General features: G+C 57.4%; 1 protein-coding gene across 1 annotated transcript; it reads left to right on the top strand.

The window, feature by feature from the left end:
* Window positions 1-977: 977 nt before the first annotated feature.
* Window positions 978-10,422, top strand: ST6GALNAC4 (ST6 N-acetylgalactosaminide alpha-2,6-sialyltransferase 4). Its single transcript, XM_036854887.1, has 6 exons — window positions 978-1,128; window positions 1,552-1,638; window positions 3,215-3,388; window positions 6,470-6,882; window positions 8,710-8,817; window positions 9,720-10,422. Exons 2-6 carry the CDS (start codon window positions 1,627-1,629, stop codon window positions 9,907-9,909), a joined length of 897 nt encoding a protein of 298 aa, XP_036710782.1. The 5' UTR covers window positions 978-1,128; window positions 1,552-1,626; the 3' UTR covers window positions 9,910-10,422.
* The last annotated feature ends 66 nt before the right edge of the window (window positions 10,423-10,488 follow it).

Here is a 10,488-nt window from a genome sequence, read left to right as displayed (position 1 = left end):
ACCCAGGCTCATTAGCTGTGGCATGGGCTTAGTTGTCCTGCAGCATGTGGGATCTCAGTTCCCTGACCAGGGATCGATCCGGCATCCCCTGCATTGCAAGACCGATTCTTAACCACTGGACCACCAGGGAAGTCCCATGGTTATGTTCTGTATATCCCCAGTCCTGTGATTCTAACCTGGTCTTACCGCTGGATCTTGCAGCAAAACGGGGGTATTTGGGAGGTGAAAGTAGGTGGTCAGAGTCCTGGCTCTGCAGTAACTGCCCATGGTTTGAATCTTGGCTCTGCCACAAGATGCCTCTGCACCATCTCACTGGGAGATGCTATCATCAGGTAGGTGCTATCATCACCCCTACTCCACAGAGGAGAAAAACTGAGGCTCAGGTGAACTCACCCGAGGTAGTCCAGGTAAGGTTGCCAGAGAAAATACAGGACGCCCAATGACACTGGAATTTCAGATTTCTAATATAATTATTGGTTGTTGCTGAAATTCCAGTATAAGTGGGCATCTTGTATTTTACTTGCTAAATCTGGCAACCCTACCAAGCTTGAAACCCGGGGCTGCCTGAGCCTAAAACCCCGCTTAATTACCGTCCCGCACCGCTCCCCTCCCCGCCCCCCGCCGCCCGACTTCATAAATGGAGAAACTCCAGTCCGGACGACAAGGGAGCCACGGCACTTTGGCTCCGACACTATCTAGCCCTTTCCTAGGCGGACCGCCCAACCCACCTCCGGCAGGAGCTTGGGAGACGTGCGGGAGGACAGCAAACGGGAGACACTGCAGCTCAGACTCCGCCCCCAGCTGCCGAGGCCCGGCCCCCAGCCCCGGAGGCCCCTCCGCCACTGCCAGCCGCGTACTTCCCACTCACGCCGCGCAAGCCGCGCTCGTAAGCCCCGCCACCGCCGTTCAGCCCTGCCCCCAGCGCGCCTGTCTCCTCCCCGTCCTGGCAAACCCCGCCCCTGCCGCCGGCAGCGACCGCCCTTTCAGTTTCCAGCCTCCAGAAGCTGCGGCGACGGCGTCGCCTCCGCCCCGGGGCTCCGGCTTCCTGCCCGGCTCGTCCGGCTCGCGGGTCATGGAGCTCGGAGCTGCGGATCGGGAGCAGCCGGCGCGTCCCAACCTGCCCTCCAGGTTAGCGCCCGGCCGGGTGAGGGGTGGTGGAATCTGGGAGTGGGGTGGAAATCCCTCGTGCTGTCCCGCCCCAGGCCTCTCCATTAGTGAGGTAGGAGGGATGGGATGGGAGTCGAGGCTCCAGGCTCCTGATTCTGTCCGACCCAGAGTCGAGGGGTGACCTTGAGCCGAGGGCTCCTCTTGTCTGCCTCTCCTTCCCCATCTGTGCAATGGGGACTGGGTTGGCTGGAGGTTTCCCAAGGGTCACTGATTCCAGCTCCTTTAGGATGGGGACAGTGCTTCCCCGTGTTTGGGGACTTTAAGGCGTTTGATTCCCAGAAGCCATCTGCCCCGACCCCGGCCTGTACCCTCCCCTGCCTCAGTTTCCCTGGGCAGTTTCCTCAGAGGCCTGGGACCCAGCTCTGAGTGTCTGGGTCTTGGCAGGTCCCCGGCTCCCATCCCTTCCCAGCGTGATCCCTGGAGGCAGCAGCCCCCCGGCTGCTGAGCGGCAGTGACGGCATGAAGGCTCCGGTAAGTGGCGGAAGGAGGAAGGCTCACAGGGGACTTGGAGGTGGCTTCTGGCACAGCAGCCTCAGTAGCCTCTCCCACCCCAGGGCTGACCGTCACTTCCGACTCCACTGCTCCTGGGCTGAGGAGAAGGCCAGACTGGCCTCAAAGGCCAGCCCTGATCTGGCAGGCTGTGTGGCCCCAGGCAAGTGGCATTCCATCTCTGGTTTCAGGGCCTTGCCCCTCTTCCTTGTAGAATGGAGATAATAGTACTACCTCCTGTGAGCATCCAGGGTCACCCAGGTGAGGCATCTGTCTACCTGGGAGTGGAATATGTTGTGAAAGTTCAGTTTAGCTGCTCTTGATTTTATTCAGGAGCCCCTGGTGAGAGCCTTGGATGTTGTGGGAAGTCAGCCACGGCTGCCTGAATCAAGGTCTCTGGGTCCCTTGTGGGCAGGGGACCAGGTGCCAGGCACAGCCTGAGGCTTCGGGGCTGAGCCCCCTCCTCCGCACAGCTGGTCACACAGAGATTTATTTTTAGAAGCTGAAGTGGCTTGTGGGCAGAAAAGCGAGGGCCTCTGGCAGGATATGCCTGGGGGAGCTGGTGGGGCTGCTTTTTCACCTCTGATTTTCACAGAGCCCCAGCTAGCTGCTCAGTGGTTTCTGAGGGGTGGTAGAGGGACCTGTGCCTTGGGCAGGCTGGGGGAGAGTTAGCACCCAGAGAGACACAGGTGGTGACCAAGGTGGCCCAGCACACAATGGCAGGCCCGGGTTGTGTCCCCCACTAGGCAACCCTGCCTTGAAGGCTTGGTGGGGGGTACTCATTAAGTCTGCCCGCCAGGCAGTGGGCCAGGAGGGCTTCCTGGTTCAGATGGCCTTTGGCACGTGGTTTCTGGAGGCGGGAGCCTCTGGGCTGCAGCTTTCAGTTATTTAAGCCATTCGTTGAATGATGCTCCCCTCACATCCCTTTCTACCATCCCTTTACTCAGCCGGTCTGCTGACCCAAATCGCGATCATCAGCTAGGGGGATGGCCACTGAGTCAGCTGGGGGAGGGGATGGGCTATGGGCATGCAGGCAGCCTCAACCCAGGGTCTGAAGGGGGCTGGTTACCCTTCTGATGGGCCACTCTCCTGTCCTCATGTGCACAGCGCTTCATGGTAGTGCTTTGGCCACTGTCCTCACAGTAAGTTCACGCTGCGGGCATTATCTATTTCAAAGAGGAAGCAGGCCCAGAGAGGTGGAGAGTTATACCCAAGGCTGCACAGTACACCTCAGCTTCTGGTTAAGAGCACCGTTTCTGGTTTTGAGGCCCCACCCTGCTACTTTCTTACTGTGTGGCCTTGAGCTACCCATTTCACCCCAGATGGGTTCCCTTATCTAGAATATAGGAATAATAATAGGGCTTATCTCAGGGTCATGTGCTCTGAGCCTGGCAGCCCAGAGGAAGGCCTGGTTAACAGAGATGGTGGCCTCTGCTGATGTTCTGGGAACTACTGAGCTGGGGTTTGGACCCATGAGGCTGGGGTACAGCACCCCTGCAAAAGCTTCTAGGAGTCCCAGCGACCCCCACTCCCACCCCATGACAACTGTCTCCCCCAGGGTCGGCTCCTACTCGTCACCCTGTGCTCCTTGGGCTTTTCCGCTGTCTACATCCTGCTGTGCTGCTGGGCGTGCCTGCCCTTCTGCCTGGACTGCCACCTCTCTATCAACCCCAGGCCCACTGTGCCAGGGCCCCAGCACTTCAGTGGCTACAGCAGCGTGCCAGATGGCAAGGTGAGTTGGCTGGGCAACATGTGGGGGGCAGGCCCGGCCGAGGCTACCAGGGTGCCCCCCAACTCTCTGGGGATTGTGAGAAATGGGCTCATGTCAGACCAGCCTGGACCCAGGGATTGAACGCGGGCCATGGCAGTGAACGTGCCGAGTTCTAACCATTGGACCATCAGGGAATTCCCAAATGTCTTTTTTTTTTTTTTAATTCAACAAATAATTGCCTGGCTGCTCTCAGCTGGGTGCTGGGGATAAAAAAAGGTGAGTCAGACAGGGTGGCCACCCGGAACTCCCAGTCCAGCGAGGGGAGCCAGACATCATCACATCACAGTGATACGTGTGTCTTTAGATTTACCTGTCTACGCACAATCCGTTTGTTCAACAAGTGTGTATTTGGTGCCTTGGATGTGCCCTGCCTTGTGCTGATTGCTGCTGGGGGTACAGATGACACAGATAAAAGTCATATCAGCCCCAGAGCTCTCCCTCTGGGAGAGACAGGGACAGTGGGGCCCAGGGGTGACAAGGCAGCTGAGGCCCCTGCCCCACGGCACGCACCTCCCCATGCTTGCTCTGCTGGGCGAGGTTTGGAGTACTTTATCCCCTTCACCCTGATTTCAGCGGCCCCATCTGGTATGTTTCTCAAAGGCATCCCCCAGTGACACCCGGTGCAGGAAGCTCCCAGTTCGGAGTTTGACAGCTCTCTGAGTGTTGGTCAGAGGGAGGCGTGCTCAGGGACCCTGGCTTGGAGGAGACCTATTTCAGGCCTTCATCCCTCTGAGTCACAGTTGCCTTATCTGCAAAAGGCTGTCATTACAGTTCCTACCTCAGTAGGGTTGCTGTGCACGTCCAACTGGATGATTCATGGACAGTGTTTAGAACGGGTGCTGTGTAAATCTTTGATCAAGATTCAAAAACAGCTGGGGTCGGGGGGACAAACTCAAGTGCCATACAGGTTTGGCCAGGTGGGACAAATGGCAAGGTGGGCTGGGTGGACGCTGTCCCAGCTCCATGGTCACGGCCAATGTTCATTTCAGATGCTCAGAGCTCATGGTGACGTGGGCCCAGGGTGGCCAGATCCTCTGAATTTTTTTGTTGTTGTTGTTTGTTTGTTTTTTATGTATTTTTGGCTGCGTTGGGTCTTTGTTGCTGCGCGCGGGCTTTCTCTAGTTGCAGCGATTGGGGTCTACTCTTCGTTGCGGTGTGTGGGCTTCTCATTGCAGTGGCTTCTTTTGTTGCGGAGCACGGGCTCTAGGCGGGCGGGCTTCAGTAGTTGCAGCACGTGGGCTCTGTAGTTGTGGCTTGCGGGCCCTAGAGTGCAGGCTCAGTAGTTGTGGCACACGGGCTTAGTTGCTCCGTGGCATGTGGGATCTTCCCGGACCAGGGATTGAACCTGTGTCTCCTGCATTGGCAGGTGGATTCATAACCCCTGCACCACCAGGGAAGTCCCCCAAGTTTGTTAACAGAGCACGAAATCTAAGTTTGGAATGTCAAAAGGGCTGATTTTTATAAATTAAGTATTAATTGTCTTAAAGACCCTGTGTAGGACAAGCAGAACACCTCCTGGGGCTGATGGTGACATTGGATCTGACCAGACCCCAGTTGTCAGGTCAGGCTCAAACTGAGGGCAGAATAAGGAAGTCTTGTTGTTTATTGCTGGGGCATGGAAAATGGGGCTACGAGCCCTTAAATCAACATTATGTCAGACATAAAATGTCCCTGAGTGGGCTACAACACTGTGTCTTTTATTGACTAGAATTAATGTTCCCATATCCTTTACACGCCTCCATAAACCTGTGTTCCCCCAGGAGGGAATGGAGGCCTGGGGTAGGCAGCAAGTCATTTTCTGGGAGCCCTGACCCCTGACACCCAGTGAATGTTTGCAGGCTTGTTGGCTCAGCTTCCGCCTCTTGGGGGATAATGAGGTGAGGGTTGGACCCTTATTGTGCCCTTGGTCTGTGCTGATCACTCTCCAGGCATTTTCAATTGAATCCTTCCTTACAACCTGGTCAAGTAGATGCTATTTTCATCCCCATTTTACAGATGAGGGAATTGAGGCTCAGAGAGGCAAAGTGACTTGCCTAAGCCCACACAGCTAGGAAGGGGCAGAGCCAGGATTGAGGCTCAGAACGAGAGGTTCCCAATGTTGTCGTGGGCACTAAAGACTGCTTTTACTTATAAACTGGGACAATGAGAATGGGACTGGGGCTGAGAAGGGAGTGACCTAAGAGTGATTCCGAAGAGCTGAGGTTCATATTTACCTAACAAACACATACCTGACACCCAGTCTGTGCCAGGCACTGCTCTGAGTGCTTTATAAATATTTGCTTATGTAACCCTAATGAGGAAATGCAATGCAGGGCCTCTTAGGGCCTCAGCAATAGAGACCAGGGTCAGGAATGTGGCTGATGAGGAAGCACGAAGATTCCCTGAATGCAGAATCTTAGCTCTGCCACTTGTCATCGGTCTGACCTTGAGAAAGTCACTCCAGCTGCCCAGCCTCGGTTTCCTCATCTGCAAAATGGGTTGATAAAGGGACTTACATCCCTTTACTGATACATCTTACTGATGCAGATGTCAAGTGTGGTCAGGGGGTGTTCCTGGGTGGGGGAGCTGGCAGGTGGAAGCTGTGTGCCCAGGACTTTCTTTTTATTTTTTTAAAGAATTGTCTTAGTTTTCATTCTTTTTTTATATAAATTTATTTTATTTTATTTATTTTTGGCTGTGTTGGGTCTTCATTGCTTCGAGTAGGCTTTCTCTAATTGCAGTGAGCGGGGGCTGCTCTTTGTTGCGGTGCACGGGCTTCTCATTGCGGTGGCTTCTCTTGTTGTGGAGCACGGGCTCTCGGTGTGTGGGCTTTAGTAGTTGTGGCTCGCGGGTTCTAGAGCGCAGGCTCAGTAGTCGTGGCTCACGGGCTCTAGAGCGCAGGCTCAGTAGTTGTGGCACACGGGCTTAGTTGCTCCGCGACATGTGGGATCTTCCCGGACCAGGGCTCGAACCCATGTCCCCTGCATTGGCAGGCGGATTCTTAACCACTGAGCCACCAGGGAAGCCCCCCAGGACTTTCTTTCTCTCTCCCTCCCCCTGCAGCCGCTGGTCCGAGAGCCGTGCCGCAGCTGTGCCGTGGTGTCCAGCTCGGGCCAGATGCTGGGCTCGGGCCTGGGTGCCAAGATCGACGGTGCTGAGTGTGTGCTGCGCATGAACCAGGCGCCCACCGTGGGCTTCGAGGCGGACGTGGGCCGGCGCAGCACCCTGCGGGTCATCTCCCACACCAGCGTGCCGCTGCTGCTGCGGAACTACTCTCACTACTTCCAGCAGGCCCGCGACACCGTCTACGTGGTGTGGGGCCAGGGGAGACACATGGACCGGGCGCTGGGCGGCCCCACCTACCGCGTGCTGCTGCAGCTCACCAGGACGTACCCGGGCCTGCAGGTGTACACTTTCACCGAGCGCATGATGGCCTACTGCGACCAGGTCTTCCAGGACGAGACGGGCAAGAACCGGTGAGCCAGGGACCTGCCTGCTGGGGTCTCCCTGGCGGCTGGGGGCCTGCCTTCTCCAGCAGCCTCTGGTCCATCGAGGATCTGCTCTGTCAGGCGCCGGGGCTCAGCAGTGATACAGGCGGACGTGGTCCTGCCCTCTGATGGGGGATGGGAATCAGAGGGCTGTCATTCTTCGAGTTATCATATAGATGAAGAATTCCAAACGGTGGTGAGGGGCTTTCGGCCTCGCCAGCACACGTTCGGGGGTGACTGGTGTGGGCCTGCTCCCACTGGTGTGGGAGCTCTTCTCTCTGGAGGGGGTGCTCTGAGACCTGAACTGGTCTCTGACGTCCCTTCCTGATAAGGAAAGCAACAGTGACAGTTCTAACAGCCCTTTTCATGCACCAGGCGCTGCCCTCAATATCTCATTCTACCACACGCCTAAAAGAGCGCGCCGACTCCTGTGGCCCCCTCCTCCACACACGGGCTCCTCCCTGCCACCTCCCCAGCTCAGAAAATATGGCCGCCAGCCTCCCTCCAGTTTTTCAGACAAACACTTGGGCTTTGCGCTTGACTCCCCTTGTTTCATCACCCGCCACGTACGATGGGCTCTTGAATCTCCTCCCGTGCCCACGGGTGCCACCTTGACCTAAGCCACCATCCCCCCTGCTCTCGCAGCACCCCCTGCAGTCTGAGCTCCAACTGCCCCAGGGAACTCACCCCATCAGTCACCGGCCCTCACCCTACAGCAGCTTCGCATCACGGGGAGAGTAAAGCCCAGACTCCCACCTCCTCCCTCCCCTGGCCTGTGAGCCGCACGTGATCTGGACCCTGCCTGCCTCTGTGACCTCATCCTCCTTCGCTTACCCTGTTCCAGCCACCCTGGCTGTCTGGGCCTCCTCAGACATCCACGCTGCTCTCACCTGCAGACCTGTGCACATGCCGTTCTTTCCCCCAGGTCCTCCCACGGATGACTCTTTGCTTCCAGATGTGGATGGAGGGTCATGTTGACCCCAAATGAAGGAGCATCTGCTACCTGACATCCTTCATCCCATTCTTTTGTTTCTTCGTCTTCCCAGCAGTTCTCTCCCAGCTGCCCCCTCCCTTGAGAATGTTAGCAGTGGGCGGGGCCGGTTCAGGCCAGCACAGGGCTTGGGAGGTGTTCAGTTTGAATGACTGAATCACCCCACAACCCCTCGGTAGAGGTGGAGGTGAGTGGCCCTCGGCTGGGAGAGTAACCAGTGCTGGTGCTTTGAGAGAGTCGAGACCTGGGGTGGCCACACAGTTCCTTGCTCTGAGTTGGGTGTTGGGGCCTGGGGGAGGAGCTAGGCTGACGGTGTTCCCTCTCCATAACCACCCATAATTATCCCCATTTCACGGATGGCTCACTGAGGCTCAGAGAAGTTCACGAGCAAACCTGAGGCCGCAGAGCAGATTCAAATCGAAGACCATTTGACTCCAGACGACCCTCTTCCCCACTTTCAACGACGGTGCTCTGCTGCCTCGTGCTGTCTCCCCAAGCTTGGTCCCTTAGCTGTGGACAGGATGTGATCAAGGCTGCCGCACCCCCGCTGGGGGAGGGGTGGTTTGCTCAAGTCCTCTGTGGGTGGGAAGAGTTGAACGGACCCAGCTTTGCACCCCGCCCCCACCTGTTGCCCACTGCTGGCCTTGGGCTGGGGCTGCCCCGTCCTAAGCCACCCCCAGAGCCCCACTGTGGGCGTCAAGGTGAGAGGTCCTCTGCTGGGAGGGGAACCAGTGCTGTGCCCTGAGAGAGCTGAGGCTGGGGCCGCCTTGCTCCCAGTTGAGTTGGGGGTCGCGGCTGGCTGACTGCTTCCCTCCCTCTGCCAGGAGGCAGTCGGGCTCCTTTCTCAGCACCGGCTGGTTCACCATGATTCTCGCCCTGGAGCTGTGTGAGGAGATCGTGGTCTATGGAATGGTCAGCGACAGCTACTGCAGGTCAGGCCAGCCAGACGCCGGGCGGGAGGGCACCATGCGTGGGCCCTGTCCATGCTGGAGAGTGCGTGGGCTTCCCGATGGGTGGCCGAGGCCCAGGGTGGGAAGGAGCCCGGCCTCTGGAACAGGCTGGATACCAGCCTCCGCTCTGCCCGTGTGGCCTTTGGGCCTGGCCGCCACTTCCCAGAGCCTCTATTTTCTCATGTCCAAGAGAGAAAATAATCACACTTTCCTCAGAAGGTTATGGAAAGGTTTAGAGAGAGAATAATCTACCAAAGTGCCTACCACAGCATCAGGGCTGATGGTGTCAGTGATCTATTACACCTAAGTTTTGACTTGTGATATTATATAGTTCAACGTTATCATAACTGACATAATTAACTGAACTGAAAGGGTCCCACGTCTTCACCCTCTTTTCTTTTTGGAACTTCTTTGCTGAGCACGTGGGTGAGATGGAAGTAGCCCGTGTGCCCTCTGCCATGGCACCTGGCCAGACAGCCAGTGTGTAGGTGGGTGTGCAGGGCTGGCAGCTCCATGCTGTGGGGAATGAGGGGTCTGTCCCCAAGAGCCCAGCACCAGGCGCTTTGCATATTTTGACCGGTGGTTTCAGCCGAGAAGGTAGATAATCACCATCCTCATTTTACAGATGGGTTATTGAAGCTCACGGCGTACGTCTTTGGCCTAGAGTCAGACAGCTTGCAAGAGGCAGAGCCAGGGCTTGAACCCCGGCCTTTGGGATCCTCAGGGGCTGCCCTGTTCCTCCTTTGTTCTGGCCTCCCCTGGGACCAAGCATGGGGCTCTGTGGCCTGTAGTACCTGGCGAGGGGTGGTCCGGTAGGTGGCAGGGTCTGGCGGGAGGCGGGCGAGTCCTGGTGCCTCACGCTCGTCCCTGTTCCCCACCCACAGGGAGGAGAGCCACCCCTCAGTGCCTTACCACTACTTCGAGAAGGGCCGGCTGGACGAGTGTCAGATGTACCTGGCACACGAGCGGGCACCCCGCAGCGCTCACCGCTTCATCACTGAGAAGGCCGTGTTCTCCCGCTGGGCCAAGAAGAGGCCCATCGTGTTCGCCCACCCGTCCTGGAGGACCCAGTAGCCCCATCGCCCAGCCAGCCACAACGCCTTCACCAGGCCTCTGTTCCAACCACACTCCACCAAAAACATTTAATTTATGGATCCTGCCTCCTATCATGTGCCGAGCAGACCGAAGTTCCCTTCCTGCCCTACCCTGGGGACACTTGGAGCCATCTCAGGCCTCCAGACTTAGGGGGAGAAGAGGAGGGCCGTGGTGACCTTTGCACCCTCCTCCCTACCCTTGCTCCCTGAGTAATCTGAGTCAGGTTCATCCCACCTCTGAGTCTGTCCGGTGGCGTTTGCTCCCGGGGCTGGTGGCGCCTCATTCACCAGCACCATGAATTTCAACTGAGCACCAGCCCTGGCCCTTCCTGTCTGCACTCCCTCTCCACCTGCCTTTGGTGCCACACTTCCCAGGCTGGTCGCCCTGGTCAGGGCAACCCAGAGCTTGGGGTTTGTTGGGCGAAGGGGCCTTTGAACTGTGACTGCCAGGGCCGCCTCTGGAGTGTATGGGTAAACATGTTTTCTGAAAGCCTGTCCTGGCTGTTGTCACGTGTCTGGGGGTGGGGATTGGGGCTCCTCTCGCCGCCACAATGCCATG

This window comes from Balaenoptera musculus, chromosome 6 (assembly GCF_009873245.2).
Source record: "Balaenoptera musculus isolate JJ_BM4_2016_0621 chromosome 6, mBalMus1.pri.v3, whole genome shotgun sequence".
Classification (NCBI taxonomy): Eukaryota; Metazoa; Chordata; class Mammalia; order Artiodactyla; family Balaenopteridae; genus Balaenoptera; species Balaenoptera musculus.
This window is presented reverse-complemented; position numbering and strand designations above follow the sequence as displayed.